Source organism: Osmerus eperlanus, chromosome 28 (assembly GCF_963692335.1).
Source record: "Osmerus eperlanus chromosome 28, fOsmEpe2.1, whole genome shotgun sequence".
Taxonomy (NCBI): Eukaryota; Metazoa; Chordata; class Actinopteri; order Osmeriformes; family Osmeridae; genus Osmerus; species Osmerus eperlanus.
The window spans coordinates 1,462,587-1,486,495 of NC_085045.1; the positions used below are offsets into that span (position 1 = coordinate 1,462,587).

At 49.4% G+C, this 23,909-nt stretch overlaps 2 protein-coding genes across 5 annotated transcripts; both read right to left on the bottom strand.

The window, feature by feature from the left end:
• Nucleotides 1-592: 592 nt before the first annotated feature.
• LOC134014988 (uncharacterized) lies at nucleotides 593-7,758 on the bottom strand. Of its 2 annotated transcripts, XM_062454232.1 has the most exons (14): nucleotides 6,316-7,758; nucleotides 6,192-6,243; nucleotides 5,966-6,092; nucleotides 5,576-5,685; nucleotides 4,808-4,863; nucleotides 3,783-3,930; nucleotides 3,117-3,280; nucleotides 2,857-3,011; nucleotides 2,680-2,757; nucleotides 2,368-2,557; nucleotides 2,119-2,246; nucleotides 1,188-1,304; nucleotides 924-1,031; nucleotides 593-726 (listed from the first exon to the last, which is right to left on the bottom strand). In XM_062454232.1, exons 1-14 carry the CDS (start codon nucleotides 7,483-7,485, stop codon nucleotides 636-638), a joined length of 2,694 nt encoding a protein of 897 aa, XP_062310216.1. In that variant the 5' UTR covers nucleotides 7,486-7,758; the 3' UTR covers nucleotides 593-635. The 2 variants fall into 2 exon arrangements, with proteins under 2 accessions (XP_062310216.1, XP_062310215.1); XM_062454231.1 differs by having other exon boundaries at nucleotides 6,192-7,758.
• A 436-nt stretch (nucleotides 7,759-8,194) lies between these two features.
• frmd3 (FERM domain containing 3) lies at nucleotides 8,195-23,284 on the bottom strand. Of its 3 annotated transcripts, XM_062454247.1 has the most exons (9): nucleotides 23,160-23,284; nucleotides 22,896-22,959; nucleotides 22,336-22,371; nucleotides 19,212-19,300; nucleotides 18,387-18,461; nucleotides 18,206-18,274; nucleotides 17,999-18,126; nucleotides 11,806-12,559; nucleotides 8,195-11,659 (listed from the first exon to the last, which is right to left on the bottom strand). In XM_062454247.1, exons 1-8 carry the CDS (start codon nucleotides 23,231-23,233, stop codon nucleotides 11,862-11,864), a joined length of 1,233 nt encoding a protein of 410 aa, XP_062310231.1. In that variant the 5' UTR covers nucleotides 23,234-23,284; the 3' UTR covers nucleotides 8,195-11,659; nucleotides 11,806-11,861. The 3 variants fall into 3 exon arrangements, with proteins under 3 accessions (XP_062310231.1, XP_062310233.1, XP_062310232.1); XM_062454249.1 differs by lacking the exon at nucleotides 22,336-22,371 and having other exon boundaries at nucleotides 8,195-11,665; nucleotides 11,804-12,559; nucleotides 19,212-19,297; XM_062454248.1 differs by lacking the exon at nucleotides 22,336-22,371 and having other exon boundaries at nucleotides 8,195-11,665; nucleotides 11,804-12,559.
• Between the last annotated feature and the right edge of the window lie 625 nt (nucleotides 23,285-23,909).

The window sequence follows — 23,909 nt, forward strand, 5'->3', positions numbered from 1 at the left end:
TGTAATGTCCTCCGGATACGAATAAGTTCATAAGGTAGTGTCTTCTCCCGGTTTGGTGTCCTGCGTCCGGTGCTATGCTTCTGTTACCATCCCTTTGCTCACATAGCCAGGCAGAGCAGGTGTTCACGAACCTGACTCACCTGTTTCAGATCCCTGTGTCCCTTGAGTCACCAAGTCGCGACGTGGACATGAAGAGTATCAACAATGTCCGGGCGTCGTGCCAAGCGCAGTTAGGGAATTACTGAAACCTGTAATCCTTTAAAGAAACGGCTCAGTAGAAGTTTTTTTTTCTTTCCCACGGCGTCTTTAGAAAGCATTTACTTGGTTAGGAGGAATGTTGATGAAAAGGACTATTCAAATCTATCACATTCATTGAATTCATTGTTATTCTGGTTGTAACGTATTTTAGGGTTAGAGTTTCCTATGAACGTACAGTTTGGCTGTCTGGGATGCCACACATAAACAGACATGGATGGCGCTTGTTTTATCATTTTTATTATTATGCCTGTCTTTATCTATCTACCTAACTACATGTTTTGATGGACTTCTGAGGTACAATTGTGCCAAAAATGTACTAATTATCAAACAGATGTCCAGAATTTCAAACATTTTTCATTTTTATGTGTGTTTCAAGTTTAAGGGTACAGTTGAACTTTCGGATTTATATTGTTGATTTGTCTCTTAGTGGGGACATGGACACAGCCATAGAGATACAGAAGCCTCAATCTGGAGAGAAAGAGAAAAAGAGAGAGAGAGCGAGAGAGACAGAGAGAGCGCGAGACAGAGAGAAAGAGAGAGACAGAGAGAGCAACAGAGGGAGAGGGAGACAGAGAGAGATATAGACAGACAGACAGATTGTTACTGCATGCCCGTGTGTGTGTATGCATGTCTGTGTCTGTGTGTGTGTGTGTGTGTGTGTTTACCTCTTGCAGCGTCTGCATAGTTTGAGGATGGACTCCATGCTGACCAGACAGAAGCTCAGTTTGATGGTGAGCAGGTGCACGCTGCAATAGCTGGCCAGCAGGTTCACCCTTTATGGTGTGTCCACACACACATGCATACACATGCACACACACAACACAAGTTAGGCCACTACAAAGCAATAAAACGATCCATAACAGTTGTGCGTGTGTGTGAGGGTGTGTATGAGAGTGAGTGTGTGTGTGTGTGTGTGTGTGGTGTCCTACCCCCTGCTCCCCACAGCTGTGGAGCTGAGGTCCAGGTGCTGAAGTCGTTTACAGCCTAGAGCGACAGCCTTCACACCTCCGTCTCCCACCTCCCTGCAGCCACTCACATCCAGGGACCTGTCACACACACACACACAAGAGTGAGTACGTGCTTGTGTATATTTGTGTGGCGCACCAGGCTTGGTCGGGTGTGTATGAGTGTGTGTGACCTGATGTGTGTGTGTGTGTGTGTGTGTGACCTGATGTGGGTGTGTGTGTGTGTGACCTGATGTGGGTGTGTGTGTGTGTGACCTGATGTGGGTGTGTGTGTGTGTGACCTGATGTGGGTGTGTGTGTGACCTTATGTGGGTGTGTGTGTGACCTGATGTGGGTGTGTGACCTGATGTGGGTGTGTGACCTGATGTGTGTGTGTGACCTGATGTGTGTGTGTGACCTGATGTGGGTGTGTGACCTGATGTGTGTGTGTGACCTGATGTGGGTGTGTGTGTGACCTGATGTGGGTGTGTGTGTGACCTGATGTGGGTGTGTGACCTGATGTGGGTGTGTGACCTGATGTGGGTGTGTGTGTGACCTGATGTGTGTGTGTGACCTGATGTGGGTGTGTGTGTGACCTGATGTGGGGTGTGTGACCTGATGTGGGTGTGTGTGTGACCTGATGTGGGTGTGTGTGTGACCTGATGTGGGTGTGTGTGTGACCTGATGTGGGTGTGTGACCTGATGTGTGTGTGTGACCTGATGTGGGTGTGTGTGTGACCTGATGTGGGTGTGTGTGTGACCTGATGTGGGGTGTGTGACCTGATGTGGGTGTGTGTGTGACCTGATGTGGGTGTGTGTGTGACCTGATGTGGGTGTGTGTGTGACCTGATGTGGGTGTGTGTGTGACCTGATGTGGGTGTGTGTGTGACCTGATGTGGGTGTGTGTGTGTGTGACCTGATGTGGGGTGTGTGTGTGCTGATCCTGTGCAGACTGAGGTCCGTGACCCCGGGACATGAGCTGAGGGTCAGGGAGCAGAGGTCAGGAAGCTGCTGAAGGGCCAGGTCCACCGTGACATCACTCACCTGGAGCAAGGGACAGGAAACGCATCACTGTACCAGGAAGTGTGCTGTAGTTACTGCTTAGGTAGGCACACACACATACATAAACACATACAAACCCTGAAATGTTATCACGCACACTTACAGTGTGCAGTCCAGTCAGGTTGAGTGTGCGCAGGTGTGGGAGTCGTGATGTCATCAGAGTGAGACAGGAGTGGTTGACCTTGGGCACCTGTCCAAGGTTGAGGTGCTGTAGACCGGGACACTCCTTCGCCACAGTGACCAGGCAGCAGGCACTGACCGCCAGGCAGCCAAACACCTCCAGCCTGGACAGGCTGGCACACACACACACACACAGGAGTCCCAATTCATTCACACACAAAACAAAACAACCCTGTCTATCTTTCTTTCTGCAGCCCACACACTCACACACACACACTCACACACACACCCTCACCTCTGTCCATGTCTCGTGACAAGGGCTGTCAGGGCGTCATCGGTGACCTGGCAGCCATTGAGAACAATGCTTCTCAGGCTGCGGACACAAAGGTCAGGGGTCAGTCCAGGATGTCCGTCTGTGTGTGTGTGTGTGAGTGAGTGTGTGTGTGTGAGTGTGTGTGCTAGAGCAGCCTACCCAGAGCTCGTCTCAGCCAGAGCCTTGACGCCCTTCTCAGTCGCTCCACTCCAGCTCACGTCCACGCTGGTCACGTGATCGCAGCACTGGCCAATCACGCACAGCACCAGGTCGCCATGGAAACCAGGCCCGATGCAACCGGTGACCCTCAGCTCCTGTAAGCCCATGAGAAATCAGGGCCCTCCGCTCAGCCAATGAATTGGTGCTGTAGATCCCTAATCAGCCAATGAAAGGGCTGATGACGACAGGTTTTTCTGTACCTTCAGAGAGTCTTTACTTTGGGACAAGAACAGTTCTAGTCCACTGGAGGTGACGGACAGGCCGCTGCACCTATGAAGTGCCAGACTTCTTGGTCTACGCCCGCCCACACAACTCAGCCATTGGTCCGTCAGAGTGGAGCAGTTCTCTACCCTGATGTGTTGCCCTGAAGAGAGAGACAGAGACAGTGAGATGGCTGTTTGTGAGATACAGGGGATTTTTCTAACCAGGGATTTTATTGTCTGACCGGTGTGTGTGTGTTCTCCGGAGAGAACTTGAGATGGTTCTGCCCTGGTTATCTAATGTTTGTCCAGGGAGTAGCACTGTACAGTATCTCTAGCTCTTACATCATGAGAATGCACCATGTGGTCGACATAGATGTGGACACATTTTCCAGTACATACACACATGCACACACGGATACCAGTACACACACACACACACACATACCAGTACACACACACACACACACGGATACCAGTACACACACACACACACACACACGGATACCAGTACACGCACACACACACGGATACCAGTACACACACACACACAGGAGGACCATCTCTCTCTCACACACACACACACACTCACACACACACACAGGAGGACACTCTATTTCTCTCTCACACACACACACACACACACACACAGCCTTGCTCACTCACAGAGAGTGTGGTCGTGGGCCAGTCGAAGCAGGTGGCGACACACCTGGGCCAGCCTGGACAGGTCACAGTGTGTGAGCAGCACCAGGATGGAGAGCCACACCTCGTCTGGGAGACACAGCCAGAGGGCACACTCACTGCCCCCTGGAGGCTGGGAGGAGACCAAACACTGCAGACCAAACACAGAGGACCAAACACTGCAGACCAAACACAGAGGACCAAACACAGCAGACCAAACACAGAGGACCAAACACTGCAGACCAAACACAGAGGACCAAACACTGCAGACCAAACACAGAGGACCAAACACAGAGGACCAAACACTGCAGACCAAACACAGAGGACCAAACACTGCAGACCAAACACAGAGGACCAAACACTGCAGACCAAACACAGAGGACCAAACACTGCAGACCAAACACAGAGGACCAAACACAGAGGACCAAACACTGCAGACCAAACACAGAGGACCAAACACTGCAGACCAAACACAGAGGACCAAACAGTGCAGACCAAACACAGAGGACCAAACACTGCAGACCAAACACTGCAGACCAAACACTGCAGACCAAACACAGAGGACCAGTCTCCCCAACCCAGAGGACAAAACAATGACATTTGAGTGGTGTGATCACCTTATGCTTGTAATTTAATTGTTATGTGCATTAATTTTACCTTTGTGTGTCCTTTTAAATCATAATTTGACTAATTTAGTTTAATCCTGGGACACCAGGAAAATATCTACACATGAATTAATTTGCAATTAACCATTGAGGGAAAATTAGTGTCCATGAACCATGTAATTGCTTCAATGTTTTGTCCCTGCTACAACTCTTAGAATGAGTAGAATGATGTTTCCAGAAAACAGGCCTCAGTTCTAGTTTCACACAAACTGTAAACACAATCTTGTCCGTTTTTACAAAGCCCCTTTTTAGACAAGCTTTTAGTTTACAAGAACCCTTGCAAAGCAGAACAGCTCGTCTATATGCTGTCTTTAAAGAAGGAGATAATAGCTGAGATGTTTTTACCGTTGTCTTGGCAGCTGACATGGGGGCATCTTTGATTTTGGATATCTTCTGGGTGCCTGGAGGGACGTCAATAATTAGATATGTCACTTTTCATTCATTAGATATGCCCAGAGATGGGAAGTAACCAAGTACAAATACTTTGTTACTGCACTTAAGTAGATTTTTCTGGTATCTGTAGTTTACAATTTATTTATCTGAAAAAAGGTTTCACTGTGTGTGTGTGTGTGTGTGTGTAAAAACGTCCTAGTTGCTAAGAACTGTTACTTTGTTCATCGTGTCGTATGACTTGTAAATGTCTTTATAAGTGTGACATTGATTTGGAAAGAGAGATCACAGGGTTTCCATACGAAACAAACAGCGCACAGTAAATGTTGAGATGTCACCGCTATTCAAAGATCATCTGCAGATCCTGATTAGCACACTGGTTAGAGGTTACGCTCACGTTGTCCTGTCCTCCACAGAGACAGAAGTCACAGAAGTCTGACATCCACATGGAAAGTCAGAGAAGCCAAACTCACCTCTATTACTGTTCTCATTCTTATCGGAATTTGTATTTGATTGTGAGAAGAAGTATTTGATGTTTAAAATGTTATTTAATACTTTCAATCCTTGTAGCGATTGCTCAAATCTGCTTAGACTCAAGGGGGAGTGGTCAACATTTTCGGAAACGTCCCATTGGTTACATCCCGCCAGACAAGAAAAATCACTCACGTAAAAGTTAATCAAAGCAGGATTTGAGCCCATCTGGTGGAGCCCAGCTCTGCTCACCTGTGGGGGCATGTGGAGGAGTTCTGGGCCCAGGGAAGGGCTGTGGTGTTGGGGTCGCCTGTCTGGTCTCTCTGGCTCCTGTAGACAGAGGCCTGGTGGAGAGATATGACCTGCAGACGAGAGAGACAGTCAAAGAGGGAATGAAACAGTCTGTCAGACAGACAGGCTGACAGGGAATGAAACAGTCTGTCAGACAGACAGTCAGACAGGGAATGAAACAGTCTGTCAGACAGACAGGCTGACATACGCGGACAGACTTTCAGGTATGAAGGCAAGCAGACTGACATGCAGACAGGCAGGTAGTCTGCGACAGTCAAACAGACAAGAGATTCAAGGGCGACATTTTCTGAAAGCTCACGCTAACTCGAGCCGAGAGCTCGCAGTTTTTACCGTGGCAACGTTTCTCCATGAGTGAAGGATGACCAGGAGAGACTGGACTTTTCCCAGAACCTCCAGCCACGACCCCTGGTCTGACCTCTGACCCCCGGACGGCCACTGCTGCTCCTCGGCCGCAGCACTGGGAACACACACACACATAGCACACACACCACTGCTATAGTATCTGGGCAGTGTGTTTGTGAATGTGACATCAGTACACAGAGTCCTTGTGCTTTACCTCTCTCAGTCTTCTCCTCTGGAGTCTTCGATGCCGAGGCCATCCTACAGACCTGCTCCTGGGTGCTGCTCTGCCTGCCAGACTCTTCACCTCCCTCCTCCTCTACAGAGCCCCTCCTACAGACCTGCTCCTGACTGCTGCCCTGCCTGCCAGACCCCTCACCACCCTTCTCCTCTACAGGGACACTCCTAGGACGACCTGAAACTGTCACTCTGTCCCCCTTGGCTGTGGTCATGATGTCACTGGCTGTGGCCCTATCACAGTCCACGGGCATGTTGATGATGTCAGCAGGGACGTCACCAGCTGTGTTCCTACCAGGGTCCACAGATGCAGTTGCTGTGACAACGACATCAGGAGAAGTCCTCCAATCACAGTCCACCGAAGCCTCAGCTGTGACATCACCAGGTCTGGTCTCCATGCCGACCAGCATCTTACTTCTGTCACCAGTCGACGCGTTTTGACCCTTGTCCGACCTGCCAGTGACGTCCTGGTTGTGGTCTGGTCTGACGCGGCCCAAACGAGCCAGACAGAGAAGGTACTCCTCGTACACACTCGGACCCGGGGTCACCCCCAACTGAGAACCAGGGTTCTGGTCCTCAGGTCTCACGCTGCTGGTTCTCCTCTGCCTGTGGACGTTCTTGAATCGTGCGGTGTGTTCCGCCTCCTGTTCTTCGACGGCGTCACGCTTTTCTTGCGTTCGTAAGCGATCGCCGTGAACTTCCCCGCCCTTTACCCAGTTCACTCCAGAGCCAGCGGGCGAGTGCGAGAGGTCAGGTGACCTGGGGGGAAGGCCGTAGCCCGGCAACACAAGGATACTGTCACCTGACTTGCTACAGGAAGTGACACGAGAAGTGGTCGTGGTCTTTGTCTGGGAATCTGGGTCGTTCGTGGTGGTTTGTGTGTGGTGCCCGTGGTGGGGTGGAGGCGGTCTGGTGAGCTTGTTTGGTCCTAGCGGAGTCTCACTACTTTGAGGTGAGCAGGCCTGGGCCTGGTTCTCCACAGTCAAGGGAAGCGGTTCTGAAGGTGAGAGTGTACTCCTCGAGTTCTCAAGTTCCCCCATGGTCCGTCTAGTTCTGGCACGGTTCTGTTCATCCACAGGTCCGGTTCGGAGGATGTTCTCAGCCCAGTTCAGTACAATCCGCAGCTTCTGTTTCTCGCTGAGGAGTGAGTCTTCCAGAACATGCAGGTCCAGCCCCAGGGAGGTGCTGGAACTACAACTCCCAGCATGCCCTAGTGCTGGGGCCTCTCTCTTGGGAGACTGCCCACCCACCTCCCTGCCCTGTCTGTCAGTCATACCTCTGGCCTCTCTATTATTGATGAAGCTGTCCACATTCCTCTGGGTCCCGTTTCCTAACGAACGCTTTAGTCACACTCTGCTGCACTTTAGATTCCACTCGACCAAATTACAACTCACAAACCTGATGTGTCGTTTTGTTATCGTATCAGTATTGTTACGCCAGTTTTTTAAGAGTAAATCCTTGTGCTTCCTTTGCTGTTCTCTCCTCTACAGGTTCTCGCAGTTTCAGTTCTCCAGCTCTGTGGCTGACACACACTGATCTCCATGGAAACAAAACACGGGGAAACCGTCACCAAGGGATCAAAGTGCTGCAAAAATAGGCCTGCTACCCAGCGGCCTAGGGTAGGAGGTCTCCATAGCGATAGCAAACGCAAGTGCTTGGAGAGCGAAAGTAAACACTCTCAGGATGTTTATAATTCAGACCCGATAATGATTTCTATTACTGTAGTGTACTGTATACAAATATCAAATAAGTGCAAAATTGATCAATTAAGATGAAGACTATAGGATTAACGCAATGATTTAAAGGAATTACAAGGAGCAATACTTCACAAAATAATCAAATGAAACAAACACCATTTTTTGAATATATATTCATTTGAGGGCTTTATTGTGGCAGTATTAACATATAAAACAATCCATAATTTTTCTTTTGAACATATAAACATTCAAAATTGATTTTACAAAGTTAGTTCGTAAGGCTTGGTGTTGCACAGGTGTTCTGAACGCTGGACAACTTGCTTGAATATTTTTTTTATATCCGTCAAATTCTCCCAGAGTTGTTTATTTTTTTTTTAAAGAGAGTGAAATGACAAAACAAGTCCAACTAACGGAGAAAGATAATAAACTGCAACCGGAGAGTTACGATGCTATCCGTGCAAGCACGCCACATGCCCATTCAACATTGACATAATCTAGGGAAAAAACTGCACCTTCGTTTTTTTTGTAGTCTATACCATACGTATGGACACATTTCACGGACATTTCAATAAACAAACATTCATGGGAATTTCCCATGAAGATGTGGAAACTGTGTTTGAAATTATTTGAATGGGGCATTTTCCCATATAAATATGTATGTGGTTAATGCTGTATAAAGCCCCAATATGTTGCATATGGCCATCTTGACGGTGTTCATCTTGATTGCATGTTTTGATACTTCAATCAAAGTTTTGGTGGTATGACATCAGTTTGTGATTAGGCCCACGTGTTTTATTTTTTGATCACAGTTATAATCAGATTGCATCACAGTCTTTTAACAGAAGTGACATCACTCAATGTATCTCAAATTCTCAATGCTGTTTGTAAAAAAAAACAAAATAAGAAACATTCAGAGGATTAAAAAAGAGGTTCTTCAATGGTTTTCCACTTTTTCCAAGCAAAATCAATCAAAAGAAATAAAACGGCTGATAGATCAAGAAGCTACGCGGTTAAATGCTACAGTGTCATTAGGCCTTAGAATGTCACCCATCGTTTTCAGAATGTTTAATGCCTTTGTCGTTGTCATTCATACGGCTGTAGTTTTTTTTAAATGTTCTTTTTTTTTATCATGCTCGTTTCATTAGTTAGCTGTTTGCTGTGAGCCACCTGGTGCGAGATTGAAAGCGTGGATCGATGCGTTCGTTTCTCCCAAAATGTGTATTGTCATTTGGCCTGGCAACAAACAAGTTGTACTGATATAGTTACCAAAAACCCAAAACAAGTAATAAACTGAACCGTAAAATACCCCCAAACAACAACAAAAAACGTTGTTTTAACTTTGTCACAACTGTTTTTGTTAAAGGCTGGCAGTGAGGTCACGTGTTACAGCGTCTGGCGTCAGAAAGGGTTCCACCAAAAGAACGCAAAACAGCTAGGCCAAGTCTACTTACCTAATATCTCCCTCTACTTGAAAAGCCATTGGTATACGAGCCATGGATGCACCGAGTTTGTGTTCCTTCGAAATTAATCTGGCGAAACTATTTACGTTTCTGGGCAATGGTAATCTAATAGACAGCCATGTAGAGTCTGACTACAACCTAACACTAACGTCAAGCATGCATCTACGATGGAAGCTACTTCACAATAGCCTTGCCTTGACAGAGATAGCGCCACAAGGAAAATAAGATAAAGAGATTATACGTCTGTACGCATGTTTCTCTTCTATAAAACAGTATATACAAAGCAGACCAGCCCAGAACACAGCCGAAAACAGTAGCGTACAAACCGGGGAGTGGTGAGCGTGACCGGAGACGGAATGAAATCGTACGCCTGCCCTACCCTAGGTTGAATAGATCACATTTTTGATACCATATCATAAACAACCCGTTATGGTAAAGCCTCGTCATTTGTTTCTCACGAACACATAATAAATTATCTTCACATGATGACAAGACAACACCTGTGGTTACACAAAGGCTGAAATGAGAGGGCCCGTTGTGGTGATAATCAATAAGAAAGTCTCAATGGCAAACTTTCAGCATAGGGCTTTGAGGCTGTTAGCAAAATCCACGACTTTGAGAACAGAGGTAAAGACTGATATAGTAGCCTATGCATATACTGTAAGTTCACTAACTGCCGTTTGGTTAGTTTTCTTTGCTGGAGGCAAAGCCTTGTCGAGCACTTTCGAGTTTCGAGTGCTTTCATAACATTTATGGCTATAAACCTGTAGACAATATACATTATGACGAGTATCCTATGACTTCTGGAATATATTCACAATGAGGTTAATGTATGCATATGTAACAGGAAGTATGATACATGGCTAGATGGATTGTTTTAGCTTGTACTTTTTTTGTTTTTTTTGGAGCACGCACATACACAGAGATATGGATCATCAGACAGCTTCTATCCTTTCCTGAGTGTAAGAGCCACATTTATAGACCGTACCTCAAGTCCAAATAAACATTCTTCTCTCTCCTCACAGACACAGACACATCTAACTAACACTTGAACGGTTTTGGGGTAAGTTTGACTCAAGTTTGGCCCTTGTTTGGGGGCCTTTGGATGTACTATTCTCAATTGTAGGGGATTTACTTTGATCATGAACTCGTTGCTATTGGATAAACAGACATTAGGCACTCCTCTCCGTGCCTCAGTGACTTATCACTGGCCCCATTTTCAGCAGGCATCATACTACTTATCACATTTAAATGTTACATTTTTTGAGGTGAGCTAAATGTATTATCCTCTCATTGGTTGTGGCCAGATAAGAACAGGAAATGTTTTCCAGGGGACACCCCCCATTGGCTGGCTGACCGTCACAATAAAGAGGCAGCCAATCGGGGGGGGACGGGCGCCAATCCAGTTGTTCGGTTAAACAGATTTAGGGGACACACAAAAGCAGTCTTAATTTTGACAACATGAGTTCAGTAACACAGACAGCTGTCTAGCCACAGACAAAGTCAACCAATCACATACGCTCTTCCTGTTCCAGTCCTCCAATGACATCAGGTAATCTGTGACAGTTCATCTGTGGTGTAAAAGATTGTGCTCTACTGTTTGTCTGTAGTAAAACCCAGGTACCCAATTGGCTGTAGTCTTCAAAAATAGCTTCATCTCACCCCCCTCACCCCATAGCATCAATAAACTGGTTTTCTTGTGTGTTTTTTTTTTTAAAGGTAAAGTAGATCCTCTGACTGAAAAAATCCTGAAATACTTGCATCACATAAAAATTTACAAAACATTAAAAACAACTTTTCATCTCATCGTAAATCAATAATGCTCTTTTCGTCGATCTATGGGCTGAAGCTGTTGGCTGGCTGTTCTTGTCTGCCGCCCACTTCATCATGACTGACAGAGTCTGAGGCCAATCAGAAGCTTGACTCTTAAGAGCAGAGCCAATCAAGGTGATTTCATCTGTCCGTCGTTATCCAATCAGGGTCCGGTCTCAATCACCTCAAACCATCAGTGTGTCAGCATCAGGAGAGAGCGGAATCCAGGTGTGTCCTACAGAATGACAGCAACCTTCCTTTTACTTCACTCCTCCTCTATCTTTCTATCCATCCTCCCCTTCCCCTCTTCCTGTCCTGCCAACAGTCTCCTATCCATCCATCCATTCTTCATGTCTGTCCTCCATCACTCCATCCCTTTTGTGTTAGGTCCTATTGTTTCAAAGTGTGTATCGTTGATCCCCCTCATCACTCCATCTCCTCCATTCTCCTTTTCATGTCCTCCCTCCATCTCTCCACACCTCCATCTCTCCACCCCTCCATCTCTCCACCCCTCCATCTCTCCAGCCCCTCCACACCTCCATCTCTCCACACCTCCGTCTCTCCACCCCTCCATCTCTCCACCCCTCCATCTCTCCACCCCTCCATCTCTCCAGCCCCTCCACACCTCCATCTCTCCATCTCCCCATCCTAGGTCTCCAGTCTCTCCCGGTGTGTGTGTGTTCAGTCCACTCCCAGCCTCTCCATCACCATGCTGATCCTGCAGAGCACCCAGCGCCTCAGGGGGCAGTAGTACTCGTAGTGGAACTGCTCGAACTCGGGCGTCTGCCGGATCTCATGGAGGAACGACACGTCCAGGTCCGACTCCAGCAGGAGCAGCAGCGTCGGCACGGCGACCAGGAACACCGCGGCGACCACCGCCACGAGGCGGGCAGCGCTCAGCACGCAGGCGTTGACGCGCTCGTTCCCGGCGAGGAAGCGGAGCCCGCTGCTCAGCGCGCTGCGGCCGGCCCGCCGCGCTCGCTCATAGGCGCGGTCGCGCTCCCGCTCGGCCGCCATCTGAGCCTGGATCTCGGGGTCGGCGTGAAGCTCCCTCAGCAGCTGGGCGGGGCTATGGGCGGGGCTCTGGAAGAGGAAGTCGACGCCCCTGTGGCCGTCATCCACGGGCGTGGGCAGCATGCTGGCGCAGGGGCTGTACACCAGCTCCGAGATGGTCAGCGCTCCGCTCGTTTCCTCGTCCTCCTCTTCCTCGTGGTGGCCCCTCCCCTCTTTGGTTAGCCCCTCCCCTCGGGGGGGAGGCTCCTCCTCCCCGGCGTGGGGTCCGGGGGCGGGGCCACTGCCCTCCACGCCCTGGAGCTCCGCCTCTGCGGACGAGGGCTTCAGGGGGGACAGGTGGACCGAGTCCTTCAGAGCAGACAGACCTGCAGACGAAGGGAGAGAGAAACAAGGATAAGGATAGAGAGACACGGGTGGAGTCAAGGATAGAGAGAGAGATAAGGATAGAGAGAGAAGGATAGGGAGAGAGATAAGGATAGAGAGAGAAGGATAGGGAGAGATATAAGGATAGAGAGAGAAGGATAGGGAGAGAGATAAGGATAGAGAGAGAAAGAGAGTGAGAGAGATAAGGATAGAGAGATAAGGATAGGGAGAAGGAGAGAGAGAAAGAGAAAGAGAGAAATTAGGATAGAGAAAGAGAGATGAGGATATGTATGTAGAGAGACAGAAAGAGAGAGGTGAGGGAGTACGTGGGTAAGAGGTGGGAAAATACGTTCCAAGGTGTAGTGTGACATTTTCACCACAAGAGGGAGCCCCTGTAACACTTTCAGCTGACAAGGCACTGTCAACAGGACACTGTTTTCACACCAGAACTACTGCGGTGTAATCAATAAAGCAGTTTATTTCAGAATACTGTCACCCTCAAAACGTCATATTTTAAATGGTTCCAGGGTTTAAAAATGTCTGGTGTACATAACTCTACACAGGAAACACATCGATGTTCAGCTATCAATCCTGATAAAACAGTACGTTGGTCCCATATGGGGCTGGGACAAAAACAGACAAGCAGTCGACACACCTGTCAAGAAGCCGATAACATGGATTACATAAGGGCCAATTACCCACGGACTGCAGACACTACAAAAAGACCCCCTGAACAGATTGTGTGTGTGTGTGTGTGTGTGTGTGTGTATCCTCCAGGGGTGCTAAATACTCCTTGGTTTATGCTCAGCAGCTTAGACGTCCCTGTCGCCTAAGCACACAGGATAAAGCGGGATGTGTGTGTGTGTTCTAAAATTAGGCCCAGCTGTCTTCCTGCTGTGGATAAGGCATTGCTCAGGGCTAAGTGTCCAGTGAAGAGTGAGTCAGAGCCAGTCTACACTTCTCTCCTACAGCAGGAGACAGCAACCCAGCTAGAGACTCACACATGAGGCAGGGCTGTATCTTAAGCTGCTGGAGTCTCCCCCTCTCTCCCCCTCTCCCCCTCCCTCTCTCCCTCTCTCTCTCTCTATCTCTCTATCTCTCTCTCTTTGTCTGTCTGTCTCTCTGTCTCTCTCTGTATATATCTATGTGTTCCTGTTGTGGTACCGGGCAGCATGTCTACAGTCAAGCACATAGACCCAGCCTGGCCTCCCTGTAACCATGCCAACGTGATGAAATCTGTAGAACATAAATAGAGGATGGCGTGGTGGTGGGGTGGGTGATGGGTGATGGTGGGGGACTGTACAGGAACAAGAGATGACGGGAGCCATGGAAACAGCCCGTCAACAATGATGTCGGCGAGTGAGTGACTTCAGAGAGAAGAGGGCAGAGAGAGAGAGAGAGACAGAGAGGGAGGGCGAGAAGGAGGGAGAGACAGACTATTCTTCATTTTCTATTGCCTTGCTCGCTCTCTCTCTCCCACATACACACACACACACACACACACAGACAAGCTGGCTCACACACACACGCTGGCTTTGACCTACACGCATACACGCTGGTTCGCACACACACACACACACACACAGTGCTTAAACAACAATCAGACTCTCCTTCACATCTCTAGTTGTGTTGTTCAGAATCCTCGTTAACAAGCAGCCAGTTAGGGCCCTCATACAGCCTTCATTAATGTCACAGTTTATGGAGTCACAGCACACAGGCATGCTAAACAGGATCATCACTGAATAACAGCCTCTATCACACTCACTCACTCACACACAAACACACACACACACACAACAAAGAAGAAGAGGTATGGAAGCTACCATTTGAGAGGCCTCTTGGGTGTTAAAGCATGCCCCCTAATCTACCTGAGTCTGGCTCTCTCTCTGGTTGAGAGTCTGGGTCTCTCTCTGGTTGCCACAAACAAACTCCAGTTATGACTGCCAAACTCTCACACACACAGCTAGTTCTCGTTCTGCACTTCTAATCCCCACTGGCTGGTACTAGGTTCTGTTGTTCTACAGTCGTGGGTTTGAGATCCCTACCGGTTCCGGAGACGCGCCCCCCGTGCCCCAGCAGCCGGACGTAGACGCCCCGGGCCGTGTGATTGGCCAAGAGCAGCCGCAGGCTGTGACGCGTGGTGATCTTCACCTGGCACCTCAGAGCGTCCCCTCCAGCACTCGTCTGCTCCTCCGCCCCCTCCAGACCCCCAGCCTCCGCACCCTCCAGACCCCCAGCCTCCGCCCCCTCCAGACCCCCAGCCTCCGCACCCTCCAGACCCCCAGCCTCCGCCCCCTCCAGACCCCCAGCCTCCGCCCCCTCCAGACCCTCAGCCTCCGCCCCCTCCAGACCCCCAGCCTCCGCACCCTCCAGACCCCCAGCCTCCGCACCCTCCAGACCCCCAGCCTCCGCACCCTCCAGACCCCCAGCCTCCTCTCCCCCCGGCGCCACCTCCACCGCCCCAGCCTGACCCAGCTCCAGTCCTGGGTCTCCCTCTTCCTCTCCTCCCCCCAGCTCCAGTCCTGGGTCGCCCTCTTCCTCTCCTCCCCCGAGCTCCAGTCCTGGGTCGCCCTCTTCCTCTCCTCCCCCCAGCTCCAGTCCTGGGTCTCCCTCTTCCTCTTCTCCCCCGAGCTCCAGTCCTGGGTCTCCCTCTTCCTCTCCTCCCCCCAGCTCCAGTCCTGGGTCGCCCTCTTCCTCTCCTCCCCCCAGCTCCAGTCCTGGGTCGCCCTCTTCCTCTCCTCCCCCGAGCCCCAGCCCTGACCTCCGTCCCGGCTCCGTCTCCAGTCCCAGCACCCCCTTGCCCCCGCAGCAGCCCAGAGGCGCCCCCAGGACCCCGTTCCCCCCGACCAGCATGTCTGTGCCGTTCCTGTGCTCCAGAACCTCCATGGTTCTCCTGCTATCTCCCTCTGGCTCCTCCTCACAGACCAGCAGCAACAACACTATCACACACACTGGCTGTCCAATGAGCTCAGTGCTGGGTTCGACTAACACACACACACACACACACACCAGGCCTTCCCCTTATGACTTGAATGTCAACAGGGTTCGCAAAGACAGGGCTTTAGAGGAGGATCAGCCCAAAAGCAGGAGGTCCTATTTTTACCCCCCTGGTCTTGGGAGAGAGGACCAGCTAATCTCTACTGATTACACCAAGTAGAGGGGCACCTCTCTCTGCCTCTCTTTCTGTCACACACACACACAAACACACACACACACACTTCAACTATGTCTCTCTCTCTCGCATTCTCTCTCTCTCTCACGGTCTCCCTCTCTTTATCTCTATATTCCCCCATTTGTCTCTCTGTCTCACTCCCTCTCTCTCGGTCTCAAACTCTCTCCCTCCCCCTCTGTCTCTCTCAATCTCTTGCACACACTTGCCCACACACTGGAACACTGACGTACACAGAGGAAAACACTTACAAACACAAACATCCCCCTATTGAGGCAGATATATGATCTGTGTATCATCCTCCGAGCCCCCGGGCCATTCATCAGGCCTTCAACACTTCCTTTTCACAAATCCCTCCCTATTGTGTTACAATGTGTGTGTGCGTGTGTTGGTCTGACTCACTCATAGCAGAATTGGATCAGAAAAGAAGGGAGGATGGAGGGAGAGATGATGGAGAGATGTAGGAGGAGAAGAAGAAGATGATAAATGTACTGTATTCAAATCATTGGGACAGGAAGTGATGCAGCAACATTCGTGGTCTGAAGAGCGCGACAGCTTCCTTGTCCTCCAGCGCTAACCAACCGGTGACAGATGAGATGGTCGCCATGGCAGCTCCTTGACACCTGGCCAAGATTAAATTGATCCCTTATAAAGGGGAGGACTGTAAATTCTGGAGGTGAAGTCTTGGATGAGAAACTGTCTCACTGTGGGTGGAGCCGGTCCTTTGGCAGGTGGGGTGGTGTCTCATAGGATGGAGAGGAGGAGGGGGGAGGGAGGAGAGGGGGAGGGAGGAGAGACAGATCCCCCCCCCCCACCACCCCTCAGGGTTCTACCCCCCGCTAAGCCTCACTCCTCCTCTTTTTCTCCATCCATCTCTTCCAGAAATTCTCTCTCTTCCGATCTCTCTAGTGAGTCTTATGACTAATGACTGACAACCACTTCTCTCGCCTTTCTACCTGCCTCTAACCCTCCTCCTCTCCTTCCCCGCTCTCCTCCCTCGCTCTGTACCTGGTTCCCTCGGCAACGTCTCCAAACCACATCGCTCAGTCTACCCTCTCTGGTCAGATGTTCTAGCCTTATCACACAGTGCTTTTATCTCTCCTCTCTCTCTTCTAGGTAACGTTTATACTCGGGGTAAATCCTCCACTGTAGTCACCCAGTAAGAAACAACTATACCTTCTTTAGTCTTTTCCTGCTGATCCTCTAAATGTACTTTCCCCTTTACCCCTCTATTCATCCCTCTATCCCTCCATCCCGCCTTCCGCTGTGGAAGGAGGAGTGTTTATTGTGGATGACTGCAGAGTAAGGAGTACTGGAGACTGATGAGTCATAGGATGGGTTAATGTTAGGGACTTTAAACTTCTGATGCAACATCCCTCATCTGACACACTGCACGCACACACACACACACACACACACACACACAGAGTCCCCAAGCATCCCCGCAGACAGGTGCTAATTAAGATTTCATTGCCTCGAACCCAAGTTGGGGTCCAGGGTGTGTTTCCGTGATGTCACTGCGCGCTCATCTCTGATTGGTGCTCTCAGGAGCAGTGTCCTCAGGGAGGATCATGGGAAGGGTATTTTTAGTGCCCGTGATTGGTGTCTCCAGGGTGACGGACGTGACAGCTGATTCGTTTACATCACAGCTCTGCCCCACACCTGCCACCAGGGCCCGTAAACCCTGGCGGCTGTCTGTGTGTGTGTGTGTGTGTAGGGAGTGTGTGTAGTGTGTGTGTAGGATGTGTGTGTAGGATGTGTGTGTGTGTAGTGTGTGTGTAGTGTGTGTGTGTGTAGGATGTGTGTGCGTGTAGTGTGTGTGTAGTGTGTGCGTGTAGGATGTGTGTGTGGGTGTAGTGTGTGTGTAGTGTGTGCGTGTAGGATGTGTGTGTGTGTAGTGTGTGTGTAGTGTGTGCGTGTAGGATGTGTGTGTGTGTAGTGTGTGCGTGTAGGATGTGTGTGTGTGTGTAGTGTGTGCGTGTAGGATGTGTGTGTGTGTAGTGTGTGCGTGTAGGATGTGTGTGTGTGTGTAGTGTGTGTGTGTAGGATGTGTGTGTGTGTGTGTAGGGTGTGTAGGATGTGTGTGTGTGTGTGTGTAGTGTGTGTGTGTAGGATGTGTGTGTGTGTAGTGTGTGTGTGTAGGATGTGTGTGTGTGTGTGTAGTGTGTGTGTGTAGGATGTGTGTGTGTGTGTGTGTGTAGTGTGTGTGTGTAGTGTGTGTGTAGGATGTGTGTGTGTGTGCGTGTGTGTGTGTGTGTGTGTGTGTGTGTACCGTGATCTGCTGTGATGGTCTCCTCATACTCGTTAGTGGAGGGCAGGGCTGGGACCAGCGGCTCCATGTTCATGATCAGGTTCTTGTGACTCAGAGAGTTGAAGCTTCGGCTCTGACCGAACTGGCACCTGCACACACCAGCGACCGTCAGCGTGTGTGTGTCTGAGGGTGTGTGGGTGTGTGTGTGTGTGTCCACTTCTCACTTACCTGCGCACCTCCGGAGGTTCTCTCTGAATCTTAGAGCTGGCCTCTATCACCTCCTTCGCCACTCTACCACTGACAACACACACACAAACACACACACACATTACTTATTTACACTGCACTGACTTGATTGATTTCACGCATTATTTAAAACCTACCAGGCAGTTAATGGGAGACCTCTCACCTGTATCTGAACCTGCTCCCCTTGAAGAAGATGTTACTGCTGGAGACAGTCTTTATCTGACTGGACTTGGCACACCTGGGGATGATGCAGAAAGAGAGAGATAAATGTACTGTATGATAAGGCCATAACATCTTGTAGTTCACAGTTTCCTAAACTGCACTCTCTCTATCTAAGACCGGTGGAACAGTGCAGTGGTTAGCCGGCCAAGGATGAAAGTGTGTGTGCGTGTACGTGCGCGTGTGTGTGTTTGTTTGTGTGTGTGTTTGTGTGTGTTAGTTTGGGCAGCATTCAGGAAGCCTCCAAACCCAGACTTCTGTGTTCTGTGGTTGTTTAGCCTGTGTGGTCCACTGCACCAGGAACATACAGCCCTGGGCAGCAGTGTGGGGCTGTGGTCTCGGTCGCTTGTCCATCACGTCTGCAAATCTCCGTCTCCCCCCCGGTCTGACGAGAGCCAGAACCCAGCCCGTCCGGGGTCTGCATGCCCTGCTGCCATCTCTAACTCAATCCCGTCTAATTTGATTAAAGAGCTCCGATAGCAGGCTGACATTCGAGAGCCTCTCTCTCCAGGGCTCCAGGGACACCTGAGACCCACTTAGCCAGGCTTTAGGCACCCATCCTGGGGTAGACTCAGACAGGAATGCCCCTATTACCCTCCCTCCCTCCCTGTCCATCAAACCGACCCTGATACACATGGATAGAACACGTGGAGGTATTATCTATTGGCCGTTGTTGGTTCCTTTGTTTGTGAGTGACTTGGGTTTGACTAAAGCGAGGTGAAAGTGAGGAGGCAGGTGCTGAGCTGGGCCGGAGGTCTGGAGGACTCACTTGTAAAACGCTTGGTTCTCTACTCCACACTTCCAAAGGTGTTTACATGCTGCAGGGGTGGATGTGTGGAACGTCAGAACCAGTTTCTTCTGCAGAGAGAGAGAGAGAGAGAGAGACAGAGTGAGGGAGGGAGAGAGAGAGAGAGAGAGAGAGAGAGAGAGAGAGAGAGAGAGAGAGAGAGAGAGAGAGAGAGGGGGGGGTACGAGAGAGAGAGAGACAGAGTGAGGGAGGAAGGGAAGGAGAGGGGGGGTACGAGAGAGAGAGACAGAGTGAGGGAGGGAGGGAGAGAGAGGGGGGGGGGTACGAGAGAGAGAGACAGAGTGAGGGAGGGAGGGAGAGAGAGAGGGGGGGGGTACGAGAGAGAGAAAGAGAGAATAAGTGAGGGTCGAAAGAGGGAAAAATGAAAAGGTAGGCAGAGAAAAGAGAGTTGAATAGACGGAGAAGGGGGAGAGAGAGGGAGAAGAGCGCGTGCCAGGGGGAGGAAGAGGTGGAAGAGTGAGTTAAGACAAGGAACCTGACAAAGTGCTGAACACAATGTGAGAGAGGCGAGCAAAGTGCTGACCCAAACCCCAGAGCCCCCATCTTAGCTCTCCACGCCGGCCTCTACTGAGAGGTGTTTATGTTGGGAGGGGGGGTTAGCAGCTGGTAAACCCTGCATGGGGAGAACTTTATGGGGCGCCTAGGGGTGTGAGAGAGAGAAAGAGAGAGAGTGTGATGGTGTTGGGTAGGGGGGGGGGGGCCTGGCAGGGGGGCTTATTCCAGTAAAAGTCCAGTTATCAGCCCTGACTCTGCTAATATGAAACCCTAGATCAATAAACTGCTGCTCTTAGCTAGAACGGAGGCTAATGCATTCACACATACACACAGGCACTCATGCACACATACACACCCCCACATGCGCACACACACACCCCTACACACACACACACACGTCAGCAGAGGGAACCTGACTGCGGCTACACAGGATGTGTGTCGTCGGGGAGCTCAGGGGTGTGGTCAGCCATTGCTGCAGTCCGACCCTGCACGCTTCAGTCATGAAGGATTTACAACACGCTAATTACACGCATGTTCAGCAGTGGCCATGTGTGTGATGGCAGGTGTGATCTCATCACAGGGCAGTGGGGGTGTTAAACACTTTAGAAGAGGGGAGGGGTATTCAGAACTTCACCCCCCCAGTTCATCTAGTCCCAGATTAAACCAGTGACAACTCAGAACAACATTCCACATCCTTGTTGAGGTCAGTGAAAAATGCTTCACAAAATCTTCATAGCAAATCCGTTCTGTGTGATTCTCAGTTATTAGAAACATTGTGGGATCATTGGTGCCAATAAGACTTAACCAACATGCAAACACCTTTTCATTTGGTCCATTTAAGGAAAGCAAACTGCTTAGAAATTAATTGTGAAGCCCCTTCTGTACATACGCCTTATGAAGGCCTATGATACCATTATGAAGGTTCATGAAGGCTTGTAAAGGCAGTTGTCAGTGGTGTAAGCCGGGCCGGCAGTGAGGCAGTGAGGCAGTGAGGCAGTGATAAGGGCAGTGGGTGAGACCATGCAGTGATGACTCAGCATAAGCACTGGTCAAGGACCAGCGCAGACTGCAAGTTTATGCATGATTAAAACCATACGAGACAATGCTCTGTATCTCTCTCACACTCACACACACACTCTCTCACACACACACAAGACAACAAACGAAGGAAAAAACAGTTCAGCACATTGCTAAACTGTTCAATCAATGAAGGGACTTAAAAAGGACATTAGGAGTTATCACCGATACTAACAGGAAGAAAGCTTGACAGTAATCAAAACTGCCAGTTTGTTTTTGCTGAATAGAAAATAAAAGTGGATGAGGAGAGGAAGAAAAGGAGGAGGGGGGGGAAGGGGGGGATCTTCCATGTGTGGTGGCTGAAAGGAGGGATGTCAGTGCAAAAGTGTGTGTGGTGTGCATGTGTGTGTGTGTGTGTGTGTGGTTACTCACCAGCGATGAATATGTACACAAACAGAGAAAAGAGACAGAAACACAGAGATCAAAAAGCTACTTCAGCCAGACAAAAGCCTACAGCAACATGACAGACACAGCTGCAACAAAGCTTGCTGGGGGGAGCTGGGGGGGAAGGCAGCCATTTTGGATCTGGTATGTGGTCCCTATGGCCCCAGTTTCCATTCTGTAGAATGCCTACTTTCTGCCTCTCTTCCTCGGAACAATCTCGTTTCATTTTTAAGGAAGGTAGGAGAGTAGGAAGGAGGGAAGAAGGCATGGCTACAGTGTTGAGGAGGGGCCCGGGTGAGTGTATATTCACTCTGTTGATGAGAGACAGGATCTAGTCATCTCAGCACTGATGGCGCTGCTGGTCACCTGGGTAACACATGTAACATCTGCACCACCAGACCTGGGATGAGAAGGCGCATGTGTGTGTGTGTGTGTTTCTTAAGATATGATAGCAGACTGTAACAAGTCAGACAGGACAGGTCTAACTGTCAGAACTGGAGAAGCAACGTTTTCTCAGCCAGATCTCAGCCACTCTGATGGACAGCCAGCCAGCCAATGACAGAGCAGAACTACAGTACAGCCAGAGTGAATCGGTCAATGGAGAAAGAAGCCTTGAAAATGGGTCCTCCCCTTGAAATGGAAGTGAGAAGTCTATTCACTGTAAACATGTTCTTGTTAGTATGAGCAGATTGCTTAAAATCTATATTCATCCCAAGCAATATGCAACTTATTCTTTAGACTACAAGCATTTTAAGTATCTTAAATAATTTGTCAAAGGTGTCTATTACTTGTATAAAGTTACAGCAAAATGTATTTACAGCTTTTCACCTGAAACAACAGGCAGATGTTTTATTCACAGTATGTTCTACAGATATTCTGTCAAGGTTCTATTGATGTTCTGTCGAGGTTCTATTGACATTCTGTCGAGGTTCTATTGATATTCTGTCGAGGTTCTATTGATATTCTGTCGAGGTTCTGTGGCTGTTCTACACAGATTCGACAGTTGGAGGACTTGGAGGGTTAATATCAGCTCTGTCGGACTGTAGTTCGTCTCTCTTTGATGACATCATAGTTCCTTCTAGGGATGAGTGATGATGTCAGAGAGTGGGGCCGGGCGAGACACACCCACCATTGTGTTACAGTGCATCCGCCCTGTGAGAGACACCTGAAACAATGCAACACAATTACTCACATACGCACGCACATACACACACACACACACACACACACACACACAGCACACACACACACTTACAGCACACAGCCGACACACACATTCTGTTCACACAAACAGACAACTGCACCTTATTCGACCTACAGTAACAAACAGTATATATATACCCTTGTATATATGTACACATAATCACAGACACAGACTAACAGACACGTCATGAATCCAGCTTGTTCTCCTCCAGAAGGTTCCAGAAGCTCAGGTCAGGATCTCTAGAACAGTACTGGATTAGCACAGTCCTTAGTGACTCCTGAAACACCGACCATGGGTCAGGGGGAGGGATGGAGACACAGGCCCGCAGGAAACCATAACTTCACTTCTCCAGCTCAGAGACGAGAGCCAGACCGTTCGCATGGTTCACTAGTTGTTTCATGGTTCACTAGTTGTTTGCCTGTTTACAAGTTTGTTTTCTTTTTTCTCTTTGTTTGTCTGTGAAGACGGGAGGTGATCCTGCTTACCTCTTTCTGGATTCCGATGACATAGAAGGTTTTCCCCTCAAACTTCAGCTTGCTGACATCAGCCCTGAGGAGGCAAAACAACATCCATTAGGGGGAGGAGAGGGGGAGAGGGGAGAGAGATGCGGAAAGATGGGGGATGGGACAGATTAAGGGGGAGAGGGATGGCAGAGATGGGAGATAGAGGGTGGAGGGACATAGAGGGTGGAGGGAGAAAGAGAGGTAGAGAGAGGGAGGGTGTGTGTGCGTCAGACTTGGAACACTTACCATTTGAGCAGGTGAATCCTCTTGTTTCCCTGAAACACCACAAACCCAGTCGCTGTAAATCCTAGGAAGGCCATGGTGCCTGTGAAATCCTGTAGAACAGGAAGCAACCGCAAGCACAAACACACAAGCAGCATACACACACACGCAGCATACACACACACACAGCATACACAGTTGAGTTCAAGAGTCAGAACATGGAATCCTGTGATACAGGTGGACTGACAGCAGGGGCCAGTATCTCCATGGCAACAACTTCGTAACCAGCCTCTCTCTGAAACAGGTCTCCAGGACAAGTTTGCGATGCTGAAAGATCGGCTTTAAGATGTTTTCATTCTAGAACGGAACACAACAAAATCTGTGACATTCATTTCATGAAGAGTTCTACGCTCCTCCTAAATCTAACTTGGACTGTTTTTGTTTGTTTTTTACAAACAAAACATTCAGACTCTGAAGTATGTCTTCACATTCTAGATTTTAAATCCAACATCATGAGATGGTTTGGATATTGAAAGAGGGTTAACTCGGAACGCTCCAGACTAGCTGTCGTGTTGTGAGAACATGCTCAGACTCCATGATGCCCTGGTAGGAGCTGGAAGCTGTGATCCTAAATTAAAGAGTGCTGCTTGAACACACGCCCCGACAGATAAGGGCAATCCTCAAACAGCTGAAATTAAACATCTCCTTAATCAGCTTATCACGCTTTGATGCCCTGTCCCTGAGATTTCCCTGGCTCGCACACTTTCCCTGAGG